At 39.0% G+C, this 21,890-nt stretch overlaps 1 protein-coding gene across 3 annotated transcripts in view; it reads left to right on the forward strand.

The window, feature by feature from the left end:
- Positions 1-18,037, forward strand: part of PRKCE (protein kinase C epsilon) — a 321,985-nt gene extending 303,948 nt beyond the window's left edge. For all 3 annotated transcript variants that reach the window (XM_088147772.1, XM_088147775.1, XM_088147779.1), the window contains one exon: positions 10,988-18,037. In XM_088147772.1, coding sequence (XP_088003898.1) covers positions 10,988-11,134 — 147 coding nt within the window. In that variant the 3' untranslated portion in view covers positions 11,135-18,037. The remainder of the gene's footprint in view (positions 1-10,987) is intronic.
- Positions 18,038-21,890: the final 3,853 nt, after the last annotated feature.

Here is a 21,890-nt window from a genome sequence, read left to right on the forward strand (position 1 = left end):
CAACCCTAGGCTGCAATAATTGAAATCTATGCTATTATGTGTGTGTTTCATTCAAGTTTGTCCTCAAACTTTCTTGTAACGTCTATCCTAATAACACCAGTGATGTGTTAGATTTTTACTGTAGTATTTATTTTCATTTTAAATGCATCTATCTCTCTAAAAGAAAAATGGAAAAGCCAGTCCATGTTCCTGCTGAGCACTGGCACCCAGTAAACAAATGTTTTCTTCTGACAAGGGAAAAGTCACCACTTTTTCGTATGCGTAGAAACATGCAAAATCTCAGACCAATCAATACTTAGCACGCTCAGTGGTTACCGAACGCTGGCTGACTGTTGAGGGAGGAAACCCCGGGTGGAAAGGGAATGGAGTAGTCAGAACCCAGAGTGGGAGTTTGCCACAGCGCAGCATTTTGCTATAGGCCGTGCTTTTGCAACCTAATAGGAGAGATATGTCAGGAATAGGAAGTGCTTCGCTTGAGATATGTCAGCTGCAAAAATATCAGAGTTTGTTTTAATAATGCTGTGGCAAATGCCAAGTTGCAAGATGATGGTGATGGTGATGTTGGTTGGAATTCTTAAAGAGGGACTTTCTTTCTGGAGGCAACATTTCAAAATCAAATATGACTCTGGAAATTTGATGAGCTTGTTTTCACGTTTTTACAACTTTTACAACTGAGGTGCCAAAGTATTCATGCATTTTAAATAGGGGTGTTTTTTTTTCTGTTCAGTGGCTTTGAAGTCATAACATTGTATATACAGTTTCTTACTGGACCTGTTATAAGCATGAGATGATTATGACTTTTCAATTTATTTGAGGCAAGAAAAAAAAATCTTCCTTAAAACTCAGTAGCCTTTACTAATGCGTTAATAATAGTCATGGGAAAACCAGAAATTACTGGCCAAATAAATTTCTTTTTGTGTGAATGTTCTCTCTTTTCAAGTTTGCTTCAGTGTGAATGTCCCTCTTTAAGGTAAGGCCTACAATGTGGGGAAAATATCCAGGTAGGTCCCTTTTTAGGCCTAATGTACAAACCTGAGGTGTTCTTTCAGTCTCATGATCTATTTCCATTAAGTCATCTGATGCATGGCTGTTGGCATTTAGAGGGGGAGATGCAAGGGGGCTGTCCTGCATGCACCTGCATGAAATACAGTTTGCTCAGATCAGATCAGTTGGGGGTGGTAGAGTTGATCCATGTCTCATTGTAAAACACTATTTCATTGATTCCCCACTTCCCCCTGTTTCTTTATGCACTGAAATCTCTTCCATGACAGGACCAAAAATCTCAATCAGTGTATTAAAAGAAATGCTAGAATTTTTAATGTATAGGTTATGTCTTTTAATATTTTAGTGCTAATAAAAATGGTAAATTTCAAGCTGCGTGACAGCTAAGGTGCTGAAAAACGAATCCTACTATGCCTTGAGAAATAAATAAATAATTAAATAAATAAATAAATAAATGTAAGAGTGAGCTTCTTCTGCAGTAGGGTGTTAATTCTGCTGCACTGACTTCTATTAGATTGTTATGTCCACTTAATGCAGAGAAGCAAAAAAATGGGCTGTCCTAAGAAGAACCCTTCCCTCCTGTTTCTGTATTAGTCATTGATGAGCATGACTGATGTGACCAGATCAGCAACTCAAGTGAAACATAGTACATAGAAAGACTGATCCAGACATTCTCTTCTGAAAATGTTTTTGTTATTGATGATGCTGGTGAAAATAAGATTGAAACATAATTCTGTTAAATATTCTTGGGGCTTAACCATTGCAGGGGAGCAGTGTCTTTATTTACCTTTAGTAATATTTCCATTAGCAACACATTTAATGTGTCTTAAGTTATATTACAGTGATACCGTGGTAATTTACACCACAAAGCCTCCCCTAAACTTTTCACATAAACCTCTCACATCCCTGAAAGAGGAACCATCTGACTCCCCTGCAGGTTTGTGACCCATATATAGAACAAAGAAAGTCATTTTTTTCCTGCCTTATAAGGACAGATAGCTCCCACCTTACTTTTGAATAAATATAAGTGCTCACTCCTCTCATTGCCATTAAATGAGGCATGAGAGAAGGAATAAGCCCATTGTCCCCTCTGTCCCTGCCATGAGTCCTGTATTGGCCTCATGAACATCTATAATAAGCAGCCCTCTCCATTCCCTGTGTGATTAGCAACCCTGATCTGTCAGACATTTAAATCACACCAGGAGACCATATGAATGAGTAGGTGTTCCACTGTGGAGGTTGCTCCTCAAATGTAGAGGAAAAGAGCAATGAGCTTATCCTTCCTTTCTTCTCTTCTCCAGGCAACTTTAATTACAAATGGCTTTACAAATTCTCTAGCAAATTTGTGGGAACAGTTATTCAGTGGATGATTTTTCTAAATTTCTCTCAGGGACCAGACACCTCCTTAAGCAGTGACAGCGGCATCTCTCTTGAAGAACCCCAAGAGGAAGAGTTTTCTCATCATGTTTTCACTAGCATTTATTTAAGGTGTAGAAAACCAAGGAGGCCAAAGGCCTCTGGAGGAATGATTGTCCCATGAAAGACAGAACATCCACATACCCCTTGCCTGCTTTAAGCATGACGTTCTCCAACTATGAAATTTCTATGCCCTTTGAAAGGATTTCTAAAGCATATTTTATCATCAGCTTGAATGAGAACTGGTAGGGGGGAAATAGAGTATTACTCTGTTCATTTTAATTTCATGAGGGCAGGGAAAGAGGATCACTAGAAACTATTAGAGTGAAACATACTTAAAAGTTTTTTAAAAAAAGAAAAACAACCCTCCCCTTCAACTGGCCAGGTTTATTTTTAGAGTTCAAGTTTCTTCTATTTTAACTTATTTGCTTACCAGAAGTTTGCGTAACTGCCTAGCAATATTTGCTGGAAAGATTCTGGAACCAGCATGCTGTTCTTTGGCATATTGCCATGCCATTTGCTTGTATTTCTGTAGTATTTATTTATAACATTTACTATTGATTTATTTATTATTATAAATATTTGTCTAGAAATCACTTTGTGGGCATCAGCAATTCCCTAAGAAGGAAAAAGTTTTATGTGACTGGAAACTCAAAAAGACGTTACTGAATAATTGCTTTTTAAGGATAAAATAGTTATGTTAAAGTGTAAGAAAAAGGCCAAATGAATCAGCACTACAGAAGAGGAACCCTACTCCTAAGCAGCTTGCTCAGAAGCCTTCCCACTGAATGTCATGGGTAATTATTTCCACGTCAGCATGGGTCAGTAACCTTTGCTGGTCCCAGCTATCATTGTTCCAAAACCTCACAAATTCATGCACAGGAAAATTTTAAAATCTCATGGGTTTGGGCACTTTAAAAAATTATTTTTATAGTGATTGTTATTTAATACAGGGGGCTGCAGGTGCCATTTCAGAGTGATGCGTTGTTCATGTCTGAAGCATAAGTACAATGATGCCTTTCATAATAGTCTAGGCTGAAGCCATCCAGAGATTCTAGTTCTCTTGTTTTTAATGCTTACAGTATTTCCATTTTAAGGTTTGATTGCCCCTGTGATGAAAAGTTTTTGATGATAGGGATTTTATATAGGTCTAAAGCAAGTGATTTATGTATGTATGAATGTACGTATGTATGTATGTATATATGTATTTATATAGACCATATGGCCGCCCATCTCACTTCAGTGACTGTGGGCAGCATGCAAAAAATAAAACTAAAAGTTACAAACAATAATTCATGATGCCTGAGATAAACAATATATTCCAATAAAAAATCATGCTAACAGCAGAGCTCACCAAATGCCTGAGAAAGCAGCCAGATCTTCAGAGCCCTGCAAAAGGCCAACAGCAGGCACTGCCACTCCAGGGTCCAGCAAGAGGACATTGTTTGACAGCAGGGACCTGTAGAATAAATTCTGCTACCTCTGGTGCGGCAAGCAGAAACAATGAGAGAAAGGTGGGCCCCCAGGTAGTCTGGCCCTACACTATGTAGGGCTTTATAGGTGACAACAGCACATTGAACTGCACCCAGAAGCCTACTGGGAGCCAGAGCAGCTCGCAGAGCAGCAGGGTTATATGAGTGTAGCAAAAAAACTCCAAAAACTGGCTGCACCACTGCATTCTGGACCAGCTGCAGCTTCCAAATGCTGTTCAAGGGGAGCCCCATGTAGAGCACATTACATTCATCCAAATGGGAGGTGACTAAGGGATGAGTCACCATGAACAAAGCCTCTTGGTCCACAAATGGGCACAGTTGGTGCATAAGATGAATATGCGTAAAGGCCCCCTTAGCCATGGCTGTCACTTGTTCTTTGAACAGGAGCCGTGAGTCCAGGAGGACCCCCAAATTGCAGACTGACTCTGACTGGGGAAATGCTCCACTAGGCAGAGCTAAAGATGGAAAATTGCTAGAGCCAGGGGGCCTTAAAACCCACAATCATTCAATCTTGCCAGGGTTTTGGTGAAGCCTATTCTCTGCCATCCAGACCCTCATAGCCTCCAGGCATTGGGAAAGGACCTCAGCAGCATTACTTGGTTAACCCAGGATGGAGATGTACAACTGTATAATCAGCATATTGATGATACTGCACCCCATGCCAACAAATGATCTTGCCCAGCGGCTTCATGTAGATGTTAAATAGAAGTGGCAAGAAAGTAGAGCCCTGAGTCACCACACAGAGCAGGGGCCTAAGACTTGATCTCTCCCCCCAAATCCGTATGTACAGGAGCCACATGGGAGGGAGGATCTGCATGCTGGCTGGGGAATTCTGGGAGATGAAGTCCACACAGCTTAAAGTTGTCAAGGTTGAAAAACACTGATTTAGAGCATTGGAGTGAATAACAGCAGATGAAATATAAGGCTATTTCATTCATGGGATGGAGATATTGGAGTGACATTTTAGGAAGTGTTCTAGTTTTTTTTCCAAATGCTGAAACATTTAAAGGTGACTAAATGCAGTTTCTTGGTATGAATGGCCAAAAACTGAAAGGGAAAATCTGGGTTCTAGTACTGACACTGGTCCTCATGGTTGGTAAGGAGGGAGATGATGAAGTTCTTCTTGGCAGCTGGCAACAACCATTCCATCCCCATCCCGAAAAGCTTCAGACATAGGCTGGTTCACATATCAGGTTGCAACCATGATATGGTTCTTTGGTTTTGGCTTAGTGTGGTTGTAAGCAATGGTTTATGACTCTGCATATTGTGAGAACCAGGACTCTATGAATTATTCAGCAAAATATGGTTAAAACAAAAGAAATCATAGCTAGGGAGCACAACTTTTTCAGTCCATGAGCCCCATTCAGCCTTTAAATAGCACCCCAAAGGGCAGGCAAGGCTAGGCAAAAAATAAATTTGATTCAATTTAATTTACATATAATTTGATTACCATTATGCTTACTTAAAGGCAGTATGATTGCTCCCATGTTTTCAATCTTATATTAACAGTTACAATTTGGTGGCAGCTTTTGGAAGGTCTCTGAGGTCTGCGGCCTCAAGATGCATTCTTCCAGCTTAATGCATGAACGGACCAAGGCATAGACTTGTATCGGACATTCAAAGGGAAATTACGGCTACAGCAAAAAAAGTGGAAGAACCATGCTTGAACTAACTTCACATGATTGCACCTTGTGCCTTATCACCAACAACTTAGGAAAAACTTCAGTGTAAGAAACTAATTAGGTAAATGGATCTAATTATTTGCACTCCTAGTATGGATATTTTGGGTGAAGAGTTACCCTTAGTATCTCCAAGTCCTTGGGCATAAAACCAAATGTCTGAAAAAGAAACTGCCATATAGATACATGAAGGCGCTGCCCTTAAGGACTTCTGTGCCTGAGGTTTGGACATGCAGTACAAGGCATGGAAGCATGCATTGTGTTACATTTAATGAAAGGAGTAGGCAGCAAGAAAAAGAAAGGTGCAAAATACCCCAAAGTTGATTTCCCCATACCTCCAGGTTCCACTGAAACATTTTCCATCACTTTATTTATGGATTGTTATTGTTTCCTATCATTGTTTCCTATGAGTTGTTTATCATTCATATTTCTTCGGTGCCATTCTTTGTCATGACTTCAGTTCCTACAATAAGGTACAATAAGAGATACTTCCCAGTGCTATAGATCTTCAAATATATGTGTGAAATAGCCTCTTTTGGGGACACCTCTGGGTCCAGCATTTTCTTTTCCTTCCTTCCTTCCTTCCTTCCTTCCTTCCTTCCTTCCTTCCTTCCTTCCTTCCTTCCTTCCTTCCTTCCTTCCTTCCTTCCTTCCTTCCTTCCTTCCTTCCTTTGTATTATTGTTCAGTTATGCTAATTCTGCATTGATTCTGCACTTTTTACTACTCCATGTAAAATTAAAAGAAGATAAAATCAAAGAACAGGAAAAGACTGAAACACTGAGCAGCACGAATATATGTGAATGAAAATAAGGCTCTCATATGCAATACTCTTATTCTGATACAATAAAATTTCTAGCCAGTTTTGATGTCTCAGACTTACCAACTGGTCTAGTATTAAAGTGTGGCATACTTGACTAGCAATGGGGCACAGCACAGAACAAGGACTATTGTTGTTGCCTATCCTATTCCATATGCCATAAGCTCAAATCAGACACTTCTTCCTCATATAGACCAGTAGAGATGGCGGAGCAGAGGGGAATTGTGATGGCTGGAAATGGAGAAATGTATCCTCTGCTCCCTTTCACGTATTGTGAAATGGAAAGGGAATGAGTATCACCTGCTTAAATCCTGCTTGATCAAGAGAAGAACTATGGCAGACTTGTCTATAACAAGTATTCTAAACATGAATTCATTTTTATTTTATTTTTTCCTTATCTTGCAGAAAATCTTCCTCCTCCCCTCCTCCTGTCTACAAAGCACTGTCTTTCCCAAAAGAGGGAGGCAGAAAGAGGTGGGGTTAATTTAGCAGAGGAGCATTACACACCCCTTCCTCTACTTTCAGGTTCAAGAGATCTGCTTCTATTATCTCCTCTTGCTATGGGTAGAAAGTGTCCCATCACTGCTTATAAGAGATTGAGGGGGGAGGGGTATTGGTGGGCATCATGCTTTCCCCAGAGAAGAGGAAAAGCCACAGTGCATCCCAAATGGCTGAAGCACTCTCAGTTCTGTATTTATTTATATGTTAGATTTATATCCCATCTTTCCTCTAGGAGCTCAATGCAGCTTACGTGAAGACCTCATTTCTTCAAAGCTGGTATGGATCTAGGAAATATAACATTTGGGTTATACTTATTTTACAATAATTATGGTCATGCCCAGCTAGGTGGCAGCATCTAGCCAGTCTTGGCTATTCTTGAAATACTAAGAAGGGGCAGACATGGTTAGTACCCAGATGAGAGACCACTAAAAGATTCCATGGCTGTAGGCTAGATTGGGAAGTAAAAAAAAGGGGGGGGGGAACCATACTATCCAAGAACAGCAAACTACTTCCATTTTGCTGCTGAGAAAACTTATATGGACATGTCCCTGAAGTCACCAATAGTTGAGCTCAACTCAAAGGAGAAAAATAGTGAAACCCCATTTTAACAGCAATTCTCAGTCTGAGTCAAGCAAATGAACTTGGGAAGCATGAGTGCTATTATACTACCTATATTGCCTTGAACTCCTTGGAGGAAAAATTGGATATTGCTATAGTAAATATAAATCTACAATGTACGATAATATAAATGGCAAACAAATCACATTAGTTCCAGAGTTAATTTCTTGCACATTTCATGCAGACAAGCAATTGTTAACCCATTTGCTTTTTGCTGCCCCATTTTTTCTTTAGAGTATCACTTTATGAAGGATGGTTGCATATGCCAGATCAGCAGAAATACTTAGCCTTTCCCTTATCCACTTCACATTGCCACCCTGTTCAGCTTCTCACTTCATAGTGTTGAGTTATTTCCTTTCTTTTGCTAAAAAGAAAGGAAAAAAATCTGATCTGTATGTGCTTGTATATGTGTTATGTATCTTAGCCCTGTAGTTCAGAATACTGCTATTTTGTCTGATCTTGCAAAATTTTATGAATAATGTCACTGACGGTGTTTTAAAAAGTTCTGAAAGACAGCTATTATGAGCAGTGTATAAATGGGTCAGTTTCAGCAAAATATTTCCTACTTTATGTGACTACATTTACCAGGAATATTCCAAATCCAATTATGTGAGACTTTCCTGTTGATTACCTAGCAATATTTCTTGTACAGCTCTTTTCTTTTTCCTCTCTTTTCTCTCAACTCTTTGCTTTTGATTCCTCCATACCTCCCTGTCTCTTCTTGAATGTATCATGAATCTCTGCCTTCATTTCTTCTCATATTTCTTCTTTGGTTCTCAAGTTTGGGATCTCCTACTCTCTCTCTCTCAGAAGCTGCAGGCAGAGGCTGGGGGCGCTTCTGTAAGAAAAGGGTTCAGTATTTCCATTGGAGGATTAATCTAAAGAAAGCAACAAGGGGCAAACTTGAGCAAGGAGTGTGTTGGGGTATGGATTGAAAATATGCCCCTCCCTCAAGCTGTGAAAGGACTTAAGTACAAATATGTGCTGTTTTAATTTATGCAGTTGCACTATAGCTATAAAACAAAAATACAAAAGTTAAACCAAGCAATAGATGTTAAGTATTTGAAACATGATAGGGAACTGTGCTGCAGTTGATCAGGTGTGGGGAAGGACAATCAACTACGAATGCAGGACAGGGCAAGGAATATAAAAAGGCAGGGTTTCACTGAATGCATCACAAATTATTTTTGTAACCGTGAGCTTGAACTGTCTTAGCATTGTCTTAGTCCATGTTGACCCATCTGGCACTATAGTTTCCTTCAAAGTTATAAAAATGGTGCCTTCAGCTAGTTTTTAAGAAGGCTGGAAGACCACAGGGAAAAACTGGAAATCTGCAGTAGGGCAATTACATCCTCTGGGTTCTCCAAACTCAGTGCCGAAAGAGCACACAAATAATTTGGCTAGAGTGGAAGAACACTGAAATCTTTATAAAATTCTTCCCTTGTCAACACTTATTTTCAGCTGCTAAGAGGCAGTGGTCCTCTGTCCTCTGTTGACAGGTGCTTCAACAGCAGTAGGAAGCAGCTAACCTAAGAGAATAAGTCTATAGTTCACATTTGAGGACTCACTGGCTTTGTACTAGAGTTGCCAATTGACTGTGAAAAATCTTGGCCTGCTCCTGTGCTTTTAATAGTAGCTTGGTTGGCAGAAAGCAACCCAACTGAGATGCATGGTCATGTCAGCAAGACAATTAAAGAGTGCAGAAATCCAGTTAAAAAGTTGGCAGCCCACTTTATATATGATTCTAAAGCAGTCTCTCTTAACATGTGATTGTTTTCAACAATAAAAATATGGGATATATATTGTATGCATAAATACTGCACCTTCCCTGTTTCTAACTACAGTGCCCATGGTTGCTAGATAAGAAATTGTATTTTAAAACATTTGTATTTTGTTTTGGAGAAGGCTGCCCTATAGGTTGCACAAAGATGACTGAGACAATGCAAGTTTTGTACATGCTTCCAAAGTCCATGCAAAGGAATTCACTCATTTCTCTACAAGTTGTGGGGATATACAATCCTAATAGTGGCAAGAAAGTTTCTGTGGGAGGAATTTGCTTGGAAACGTTACACACTTCAGTCTTAACAATTATATTTCTGTGCTTAATTCTCTATTGAACTATAATGAAAACATTCTCTGATTTCTTCCTACTTGGGAGACTTTAATCATATGATGTCCTTTTCAGTAATTATAGAAAACCATTTGAGATTAGTGGTGTACAAAAGGTGAATGTGTAATAATACAACCATAGCCATGTCAGGGGGACACTTCCAAACTCATGCCAACTCCAGAAAACACTATCCGTGGCTTGCCTCCATAAGCAAAAAAATGAGGTACATCTGCCCGAATATGAGTAAAAGCAGAGTGAACCATTTGTCTGGTAGCTGTCATTTTTTTTTAGGCTCAGTATATTAAAGATTGAGGTATGGATTCATACATAACAAGGGGGTTTTTTTTAAGGGTATAGCAAAGGGACCCTAATGAGAACGAAATTTTTGGAAAACTAGATATTTCTATGTAACATGCACTTCTCATATCTTTTCCCTTTATATTGGGACTGGCTGGGATGGGGTATATAAATATTTTGAGTCCCTGCCAAGTTAAGATAAACATTGTGAAGGGTACATTGGAAGCTTGTGTCACTCCCTGAAAACCTGGCTCATGCTTTGGAAACCACTGAGCTAAAGATGTTTCAAGAGGTAAGTTTCTCCTGTGGGGGTACAAATCTGGAAGATGAAGCATTTCATTGATGGGCAATTTATTAGCATAAAGGTTTAGAGTAACTGCGTTATAGTAAGTATACTAGGTAGACACAACCACCCCAATGTGCCAGTTCTACTGATATATTCAAAATGCTGCCTTCGTTATCAGAATTAGAACTGGGAATATCAGGACTATAGATCTTGGACCTTCCACAGGTCAGTTGTGGAAGTTCTTATTAGTGAAAAACAATCACTTCTAGATCCTAAAAATGCAAACGCTGTGAATTTGTGAGATTTTGCTTACCTTATGTCATATTCATCATTAGTAATAGGGATCATGTGCTCCACTCCTACATTTGTAATCAACCCATAATGCCATTTGCAGGCAAGATCTGTTTGAATTCATGATTCATTTATCCAAATTATTGCAGGATGGTATAATTTAAGCTCTCTGGTATAACATCGCTTTGCTTCCAACTTCTTAGTTAAAGGCTATGGGCTTATCCAAAACCATTCTTTGCTTCTGCACTCTCACTTGGCCAACTTCTTTTCTCACTTTCTCTTGTATGAAGTGGTGTGTGTGTGAGAGAGAGAGAGAGAGAGACAGAGAGAGAGAAAATATGTATATGAAATGAAACTGTCTTCTTTTAGAAGCCTAACAAATAAACTATCACTCTTTTCCCCATCCTAGAAAAAGAATAGTTGGTTGTTGGTGGGAGAATGCCACTCATTCTTCATCTTTTGTTTTTGTTCCTCAGAAAACCAAAAGGGATGTAAATAATTTTGATCAAGACTTTACACGAGAAGACCCAATATTAACACCAGTGGATGAGACAATTATAAAGCAAATCAACCAAGAAGAATTTAAAGGCTTCTCATATTTTGGAGAAGAGCTGCTGCCATAAGAAATTCCCCCACCCCTAAATTGGAACCACCAGATCCCAGATGCTGCAAGTTGTGGTTCTGAAAAATCCTCCAGCTACACCATCGAGAACTGCTTCTCTGACCATGAGCCTAAACCCATTACTTTCTACTGTCTATTTATTGTTATATTTCTTTGATCTGGAGGCACTCATAATAGCTGTTTTACAAAGCAATGCAAAATATTTTGTATTAGAAATTGTAAAGGTAACACATTGCTGTTGTTTCTTGCTGCTGTTTCTCTCATTCTCTCTTTTTTTCCCTTTCTCTTGAGACTTTCTTTTATTTCCAGGAAGGCTTTGCCTTTATTTTTTTTTATCATCTAACATTGTCAAAAGCAATTTGTTCAACCGTTTTTAACATTTAAAAATCACTAGGAATTTTAACTTCATCTTTTAATGCTTAAAATTGTGGTCTAGAGTACGTACTGAGGGTTAGATAATTTTTTTTCCAAGGTGCCGTAAATACTTATCCCATCACATTGTGCTGCACGGATAAGTATATGTGTTATATGAATATAGAGAGGGAGGAAATAATTCATTATGACTTATTTTCATCTCAGATATGAACCTATAAATCAGCCATAATATTTACTGGGTCTGGAATCAATTCATTGCATTCTGTGATGATTGCCAGAAGGGCCTTATGAAGCATGAGAGGTAAACCTAAAACCCATTTACCATTAGTTTCTATAGAATGTGAACTGGAATGGTTGAGATCATATCCTTAAGATGCAAATAGATAGGATTGGGATCCTAGTGAACCCCAATTCCTCAACTGGCATCTCTTTCCAAGTTATGTTGCATATAATGCAATCTTAGGAAAGTGAAGTTTTGCATTTAGGGACAGGCAAGAGAAATGTGCCCTTAATCTGTCAAATGTGATTCCCTCTTCCTCAGTGCTGGCTGAGGAATTCTGGGAGTTGAAGTCCACACATCTTAAAGTTGCTGAGGTTGAAAAACTCTGTCTTAGAAGGTAAACATTTTAAATCTTACCTGGGGAGGCTAAACCTTTGGGAACTATTTGGAGAGGAAAAAGTAGCTGCTGTGAGGAAGTGTTAGGCACCTCTCCACTCTTAGGACTACGCATCTTAAAATTGCAGGCTCAAGGTTGCTTTAAAAAGATTGGGGGTGAGGGGACTTTAATTTTTTGTCTCCTGCTGCCATTGTAATCTGGACTGTAGTTCCTATTGTAGATGCAAGCAACTCTGTTCAGTCTGATTCTATCAGAGAACAAAGCCCCCTATTCTTCCCCTTAGATTCATTGAAATAATTTGGATTTCATTTTGCTTCAACTAACTTAAATTCAGTTCCTTTCTTAGGTTTTAAGTATGACTGGCTGGGTTAAAAATTCTACACATTAGGGCTAATCATGCAAGTTATTTGTAGAACCCAATTTAATACATTTCCTTCCAATTCATGTGCTTAGAATGGAGATGCCAGGTTTCCAGTATTAAAAATAAATGGAATGAAACATTCACCCTTGAAAGGCAAACCTGTTATGTATCAGTGTGAGATGTACTGAGATCTGTCTAGGCCAAGATGGCTAATAATTGATGCTCCCAATATAATATCATATATGGATGCATTATCTGCTGTCACAACACTTGTTCCCACACTGTTTGCTCTTTATAGGGTGGGGAGAGAACATGCTAGAAACTCACTCAGTTCTAGTGCACATAAATAGTTTACTGCCCAGAGGCTGAAATCCACAAAAGCAACTGAAAACAGCTTCCATTTGAATTCAGATTAGTTTTCATCCATCTTTGCTTGGAGGGTTAAATGGAAAGATAACTGAAATTTGTTGATACATTGCATTTTTATCAGAAGTAAGATTTTTAAAATTACACTGCCTTAGTTGATTTTTTTAAAAAAAGCCTTCCCTCTTTGTGATTGGAAGTGACAGAGAGCAGCATATCAACAATTCTCAGAATAAAAAGATGTGAAGAACCCTACATAATCTGCCCTCATTTGTTTCCCAATGAGTTCAAAGGAAAAGGCAGCTTTGCACATGGAATCAGAAGTTGCCATGATGTCCAGACTTCGTTCAGGGTAAACATGCACCAGGCTGGCCAGTTGCAGAGAAAATGGGAAATAGTTCTTGCTAGCCATAGACACACAGGTGCAAAGTCTTTCTTTAACTGCTTTTTGGTGTTGCACTGTCTCCCTAGTCAGAACCAGGGCTTCGGGTGCCAAGAGCCACTCTAGGCTTGTGGGTTGATGGCTGCCCAAGATTAATACACAGTCAATTGCAGAAAACAATTTCCTCTGTTAATTCCGATGGGAGCGTAGGCTGAGAATGCCATCAGGATGAAAAAGCCATCATGCGCTATGCAGGACTTCCATAAGTACATTGGGATTCTGAGGCTGAACTGTGCCACTTTTATCCATGAGTAAACCTCAAACATGGTGGAACTTATTTCTAAGCACTCATTGAAAACATAGTTAGAAACTCCATGAAGTTCTTCCTGAAATCTGTTTCTTGCAACTTTTTTCCTAGAAATGTAAGTAATTGACAGGGAGAAATCCTGCTCATCTCCTCTTTTCTGTGGGTTTCACCCATACTTATAGTAGAGCAGCTTGTCAATATGTTAACAAGCCAAGCTGTGATATATCAGTGAATGGGGCAAAATGATTTACCCCAAAAAAAAAAAAGATGAAAATACATATATATTTAAAGAGCACTTCTTTGCAAGGCTGGGTCTTCAAAAAGCAAATAGTCTGACTGAAAGGTTTATGATTAAAACAAAAAACACTATGGAAAACATTTCAGGAAAAAAGTATTTTTTTAAAGAATACATGATTTTTAAAAAATCGCAAACACAAATGCTACAAAGACAGGTGTTTAAAGGGCTAAGAATGGACAAATTCTCCAAAAGCCTATACTAGCTTTAATAAAGCAACATAGGTTTTCTACAGTTCTTACAGCTGCTTTGCCATACTCATGATAATCCTTCCATAGTAAAACTGTTCAAAAGCTTGTGCCTAAATCATTTATGTCATTGGTGCAGTGACAGGTTTGAAAGGGACTTAAGGGGGAGGGGAGTCTTCTTTTTTTCTTTTTTATGTATTGAACCTGAATGATGACCTGCTTTGCTTATTTAATTTTAATTTCAATAGCAGTGTGTTACTTTTGCAGGCTTTCACACACAAAATAAAAATGGGAGTAACCCATCTTTCTTTGTACATAGCCTTTGTCCTCCCTTTCTCTTTGCTGAATGGTCACCTCCAGTTACCTCTGTCCTCTTCTGGGCCCTGCATAGTGGCCCTGGCCATGAGGGAGGGCGGAGGGGCTGGGGACAGAGATCCTGGGATACCGTACTACTGTACTGTGGGTCAGCCCAGTAGTACCGCTGTTTGGTTGTTGAAAAATGGTTTGAAAGATCTGGTGTGTTAACTGTGGTCGATGGGAAAAACGCCAAGCCAAGCCAAGCCTAGCCATTCATGATGTGAAAAAGGAGGGAGAGACTAAGATCAAGATTCAAAAACTGACATTGTTGAAGGTTGTAAATGGATTTTCTTATGTAATCATTACAAATTGGTAACTCATGTGGAAAATACATTAAGAAAGAAATGTGAAGTTACCGCTTGTAGATATGCTGACAGTGTTATTTACTCATATTTCTGGGAATACTGCATTTCTGTATATGTGTGTGTGGACATGCGTGCTTGTATATGTATCATTCACATCTATATATATATGTATATGTATATATACGTATATATACGTGTGTGTGTGTGTGTGTGTGCGTGTGTGTATAGACTAAATGAGCAGTTAAGGGAATCCTTTTTATTTTTTGCACTTGGATTTTTCATACACACACACACGCACACACGCACACACATACTTACATACAGGATGTACCAAAAGTGAAGCCCCATAGACACTTTAAAATATAAATTGCATAAAATGTTTGAATTGGTTGCCATTTCCTTCCAAACACTTCCTTAGTCATTCAACACATGTCCTTTGACCATTCCTAAGTACAGTAACTTTTTCTCTGAAAAAAATATTAATAAAACATTTTGTGATTGGCCTGTGGAGCCTGACTTTTGGTTATGGGGAGATATTTATATATATATACTCTGATTTTATATGTATGTGTGTGTGTGTGTGTGTATGTGTGTGTGTGTATGTGTGTGTGTGTATGTGTGTGTGTGTGTGTGTGTGTGTATATATATATATATATATATATATATATATATATATATGAATAAATAAAATCAGAGTGGCAGTTATAAAGCTTTTTTCCAACTCTTCCTTCTTTCTTTTCTCTTTTTCTTTTGTACAGGTGAGGATTTGTATATAGATGTTTATTGCAAGGCCTGTGGAATTAAATGAATATAGAGGTATCAACTGCTGCATGTTCAGGCATATTATTAAAATTAGCCTATGAAAGAATTATTATGATAATGTCCATGTGCAATACTCTGTTTGTGTATTGGTTCAAGTTATTGTCAAAGATGAATTTTTCCCTTTCTTTCTTTTCTTTTTCTTTCTTTCTTTCTTTCTTTTTTTTTGGTTATAGGACAGATGTAAACCTATATTAAGCTGTACTAATTCTCCTGTATAGTTCTCTTAAACTGTATATGGAATGATAGAGAGGGTTGGGGGGAGGGGGAGGAGGGACCACTATTGACCAAAGCACATCTTTCAGACACATGCCCCATCTCATGTTATCTCTATGACATGAAAGTTATTGCAGAAAGGTTTCTTCTTCAGAGAACGTAGAACCTCCTGCCTATCAAAGTGACCTTCCATGCTAGTAGACAGGCATAACATCTGAACTGGGCATCCCTGGACAGCTACCGGGACCGTGCTCTGGAATCCCCCTTAAAAATGCTTTGTCAGTAGTTCGAGCAGAGTTAATCTAACTGTCATATTAAATGCCCTGACATGTTATGCGGTAAATTACAGTGAGCTAGACTGAACTACTTGATGCATTGATAAAATTGGTCAAATTGTTGCAGACTGGTGCCTTCAGATAAGTCCAGAGGAACCCACCAACCAGAGCAGGATCGCCACAGGGCAGGCAGTCTAGAACATTATTCAACCTTGAATCCTCCCTGTTAGGGGAGGTGTGCCCCAATTTCCAGAAAAGGCATCTGTCATGGGCTTCTCCCATGTGGCCTATAACTTCCCGTAATATGGAAAGAAGCCACACTGGAATGATTCCCAGGCCCCCAAAGTAGCTTGAGAAGTTGGTGCAAATCATCTTTTTAAATGGACAGATTAGGTTACATCAGTTTTGTGTATGGCTGTTCAGAGCCACTTTTGGTGACAAAGACATTTAATTCCATTATGTTGTGTTTTTTAAAAACTCAGGTGTAATTATTATTATTATTATTATTATTATTATTATTATTATTATATACATATATGTATGTATTCATATGATGATTTCAGAATATTAAATATGCTACATCAAGTCATGTGTTGTCTGGCTTACCAAAGTAATAAAGTATCAAACCTTTTTAAATAATTTATTTTATTTTTATTAAAACTAAGGGGCTGGGGGCAGGGGGAGGAAATCCCATCTCCTCACCCTCTGGCTTCTAGAGCGAAAGCACAGAAATATCACAAAGTTTGCATCATCTCATTTTATGTTCATTTTAGGGCAAAATCATGTAAAACAGCCCATTAGTGTTTAATACCTGTTCTTTGTATTTTTCCTGATGTTAACTTTGAACATCCAGTGCAAGAACAAAGAAAGCCAAGTAGCATTTTCCCTTGGTGAATGGAAGCTCTGGAGATTGCAAAGGGCCTTCCAAAACTGTTCATAGATTGACTAAACCGCAGAGTGATTGTCCAGCGCACTCTTGTTTGCATGGAATTTGAGGGCTTTATACAAAATGGAGACTAGCGGTTCTTTATAAGAACATAAAATGTGCATTCCACAAAGCTTTTGTAGGCAAAATTGTGGAGTGTATGACTTCCCTTTCCTGGCATGCACAATCTCTGACAAACATTTATGCTAACAAGAAATGCCCCAGTTCCTGCACTTCTCTCTTTAGGATGCTGAGTAGGAAAAATTAATACTTTTGCATGCAAAGATATTTCAGCTCCAATCCCGGAGCCTGCCTTGATCCAGCAACAGAAACCATTAACAATTAAACTTTGATGGATTTTGCCAATGGCAGGTGTGTGGCTAACCAGTACATCGTGATACCTGAGCCTGAATATATTGTCTGGATTAATTTTTTTTTTAATGAAAATGGGTGCTTGTATCAGCATGCAAGGCCACCAAAGAGGATGCATGGCAGCAGCTGGACTGAAAGCCAATAGGATTGAAGCACTTTGGTTGTGTGCAAAACCTCTTGCTGCCATCAGTATATAGGTGAATTCTGTTCCTTGAATTTAGCAGGTTTTCTCATTTTCCTTGAACTTTTAAAAAATTAGCAGGTGATTAAGAGTCTCCCCCCTCATCCTTTTGGAGAGGTGGGAGAAGGACGCATAAAAATTGCACAAAATGCCAAATGAAATAATGGGAAGAAATCACAATAGACCATTTTCTCTTGCTTTGTTTTTTTGACGTCACTGTCCATAGGGATAATATTTCCTCTCCCCCTACAATAAAACTAATGCTATCTCTCCAGAAAGGCTTTAAAAAAAACCCCCAACTTATTTGAAATTTTGTGGAGAATAGTTCTGGGGAAAAATACGAAATTTACTGAGTTTTACAGGACCAGGTTGTGTTTTGCTTTGTTTTTGTGTTTTTCTTCAATTGTGAGGCTTTCTTTGTACAGACTTTTTCCTACAGTCGTAATTTGAATCTCTTGCCATTCATAGGGTTATTTCACTGTAGCCATTATTACTGTGCCAAATGTACTGTATTCTCAAGTATGTGAATGTGTATTGTTTCAGAACCTAATAAATACTATGATGTTAAAAAATGTTTTGCAGTTTTCATAAGTGGTTTCAAATGAGAATGAAGACATTGTCAAGGAGAGAGTGATTGTAATGGTACGTGGGAATGACCTGAGAGACGAGGGGAAGAGATGCTGCCTAGGGAACGATCAGATAAAAGGGGGAGGAGCCCACAGCTGAATAACAGGCAGAGAAGAAACTTAGAAAGGATGTGCCCTAACTTATCAAGCTGTAAAAAGAGACAGCGGGAGATATGTACTTTCTGACTTGTAAGATTCTGTTAATGTAGTCCTACGATAAAGTAGGGTTAGCTCATCTTGTGTTTCCTGTCTGGTCTACCTGGGAGGCTGACAGTGATATAATAAGAAATATTCATGCAGAACATCACTCTTTAAGAGCCCCCATAACAATTCCCTCACATAGAAGCCCTAATCCTATAAAAGGTAAAGACAACTTCAACTCAAGCGTGACTCCTGGTCATTATATGGACAGATCCATTGGTTTGTCATTGCCTTCTTCCACAGTATTCTTTATCTTCCCAGTTCTAATTATGCCTCTGGAATTTCTTAGTGGTTCTCCATCCAAATACTAGCCAGCACCAACCCTGCTTAGCTTCTGAGCCTAGCTGTGGTGCTAAGGCCTAAGTCATTTTTGTAACCATGTTGCTGGATAGGTTCAGAGTCCTGTAAAACTTCCAGGGTGTATAAATCAACCAAGGGTCCATTCATGATTTACTGAACAAGTTAGAAAGTGCCCTACCTTAACAAGAAAAACATTCAAAATTTTTAGAAAGAAAGATCTTACAAAGATGGAAGAGCCCATGATCTTCTCATCACTCATTTTCCTGGGTGGGCAAGTTTGTTGATGTGGCTTATTAGCAAGGTTTACCTTTTCTGGGATTGATATAGTGCAACTTGTGGAGCAGTTCCATTTCTTTTTAAGTCAGTGAAGTGTATGTAATATCACTATTGTGTATATAATACCATTATTATGTAAAAATATTCTGCATGGTATGCAATAGTCTAACAGAAAGTATACTATATGCAGTAAGGGAGACTCATTCAGCACAAGAGACAGAAAAGTAGCAGAAAGAAAACAGGGTTTTTTTTTCTTTTTTAAGTGGGCAGAGTGGGGAGGATAAAAGGGAGAACTGAAGGAGCTGAAGGGCTGAAGACAGGTTACAAACTCTGACTTACACTGCCACCTACAATAGACTACTATAATATACTATTAACTTTCTAGAAAAAATGAAGTTAAAAATGCTTCCCCATGGCTAGTTTTTTGAGTGGCAATGGGAGTAGGGGTGCTGATGTTCAAATAACTTAATGCATTTACTTAATATGTAAGAAAATAGCCAAAAATGTGCCTCTAGGGCACTGTTTCTCAAGCTTGGCACCTTTAAGATGTGTGGGCTTCAAGATCTGCATTTAGGGACATGGAAGAGAAATGTGCCCTTAATCTGTCACATGTGATTCCCTCCTCCTCAAAGTTCTGGCCGCATGTCTTAGAACAGTGTTTCTCAACCTTGGCACTTTTAAGATGTGTGGACTTCAACTCCCAGAATTCCCTAGCCATGCATAGCTGGGGAATTCTGAGAGTCGAAGTCCACACATCTTAAAAGTGCCAAGGTTGAGAAACACTGCTCTAGGGTATGCTGCCTCCAACCATCGTCTCCTTAATCTCCCAGCCCCAGCTGCTTTTATCCCTAGATACGGTGGCAACGTGTATCTTATAAAAAATGAGAAAACATATTACTGAAGAAAGAGTGCGAAAAGGGGCAGATTGCCACACCCTTGTATATTCTGACATATATATGTAGATTTAGTTAGAAGTCCTCATGACGTCTAGACCCAGAGTTTCCAAGTTTACTAACTTTCATTCTGACACATCAGTGTTCACAGAGCAAGGCTATAAGCAAGTCAAGCAAGCAAGGTCATTCAGCTAAAGTTCTCCAGGAGAGGATTTGGGGTGGGGTAATATCTGCCTTGTAAACTCTCCTCACAGAAATCAGGTTATCTTCAAGACAGCCTACCAATCGTTTGACATTAAGTCCTGCCAACTCACTCCTTAGCTTATCTGTTTTAAAACTGGAGATGCCGCCAGCATCTAAATCTTACCAAATTCCAGCCATTGCCCTCTTGAAAAGCAGATCAACACTACAGCTTGAAGTAAATTACTATGTTTTTTCACAGAGCAATAGCTATCTTGGCTTTGTAGGCAGGATCTCTTTGACTCCCTTTTCGCCTTTCATGTCCTATCTTTTAAATCATGAGCTGCCAGGTAGAGACTCTATTTGGTTTAAAATTTGTGCAGCACATGGATGCTACAGACGTTTGGAAGAACAGTGGTGGGAGAGACCCAGTGGAACCATGTCCAGTGCAGACAGAGAGAAGGGGGTGTGTTTTTCTTTCTTCTTTCTTTTTTTCTTTTGGCCTTCTTCCACAAACCATGGCTAATGATGGAAGGGAAGCTGCCATGTCAGTTACAGGAGTGGCATTCCTATGTGCCTGCTTAAGGGATATATGAAAGAAATGAGGAAACAGGACCCTCTGGTTCTGTGGCATCCTTGGCAGCCAGGGACATTTGCAGGTTACGATAAAAAAAAATTCAAGATGGTAGCTGTGACAGTGCAATTGAAGCTCTGCTTGGTTTTTATGTGAGCCACGTGTATCTTTTGACTGCATTCTGGAAATGGTGACAATGCTGAACAAAAAAATGAAGATGACTTTTATGAGTATGGAGGATATGAGGATCATCTTGTGGCTACCATCATCCTTAGCATATGTGGATTAGATCTGCATATTTCCAAATTGCCTAATTCACAGTCTAGAAATGTACAGATCTCACCAGCATGCATTTACAATGTGTTTCCAAGTGCACAGACAATAGCTATTGAAATGGAAGTTACTGATTCAGACATTAAAGGTAAAGTTTCTTCTGAGATTAACCTGACTCTTGGGGTCTACATGGACACATCCATGATGTACAGAATTTGCCACTGCCTTATTCCAGATTTTTTTTCCCTCCAACTTCCCAGCGTAGCGTACAGCCTGGAATTTCCTGATGGTGTCCCACTCAAATACAAATGGAGCCCAACCTGTGCCGAAAAAGTTCAGACATGACATCATTGCATTGGTGGTGAGCATCAGTCTCTTCTCAGCCATACATTCAGGAAGGATGTTGTCCATCAACCAGCTTTTAATTGATAATTAAAACTTCTTAATATTTTAGACGATTTGCATTTTTCACATTCCGGAATTGTGCTGTATTTATTTTATGTAAAATTAGAGCAGCCATATCTGGGATAATTTATTTCACACTCATAGCTATGTCCACAACCCAATAAGGTGACCTCGAAAGCGGAGGAGATTTTAGCTGGGTAAATGGTGATTCAAAAATATACAGAGAGCAACTATAGTACTATTATTCCTCTTGTGCTTCCCTGACCGACTGATCCTTGCTTGTAAACATCAGATTCCAAGCATTCTCCTTGGAACTCTACTGTTTCAAGGCAAAAACTAAGCCTAGCCATAAATACTCTTCCTTAAGTAACCAGAAGCTGGAAGTAGAAGAATGGGAGACCTTGAGGTGTGTCACTAGGACAAAGGAAATCGTTTAACCGTCTTGTCCTCAACATCTGGGAAAGCCTTCTGTCATGAGGGCTTTTAGAGAGGAGGAAAATATGAAACTGGAATCAGAGAAATCACAGCAGTGGGACTGGATTCTGGGCACTTAGTCCAATCCTCTGCTGAAGAAGGAATACATACTAATACAAAGGACTACCTAGCCTCCACCTGAACACACTGAAATTGCACGAGGCACTCCAGATATTTTTTTATAGAAAGAGAGGTTTGTGAATCAAATGAAAACCAT

The sequence above is a fragment of the Python bivittatus genome, unplaced genomic scaffold (genome assembly GCF_059951505.1).
Source record: "Python bivittatus isolate LINGU-HERP-01145 unplaced genomic scaffold, Pbiv_v1 ctg000020_np1212, whole genome shotgun sequence".
Classification (NCBI taxonomy): domain Eukaryota; kingdom Metazoa; phylum Chordata; class Lepidosauria; order Squamata; family Pythonidae; genus Python; species Python bivittatus.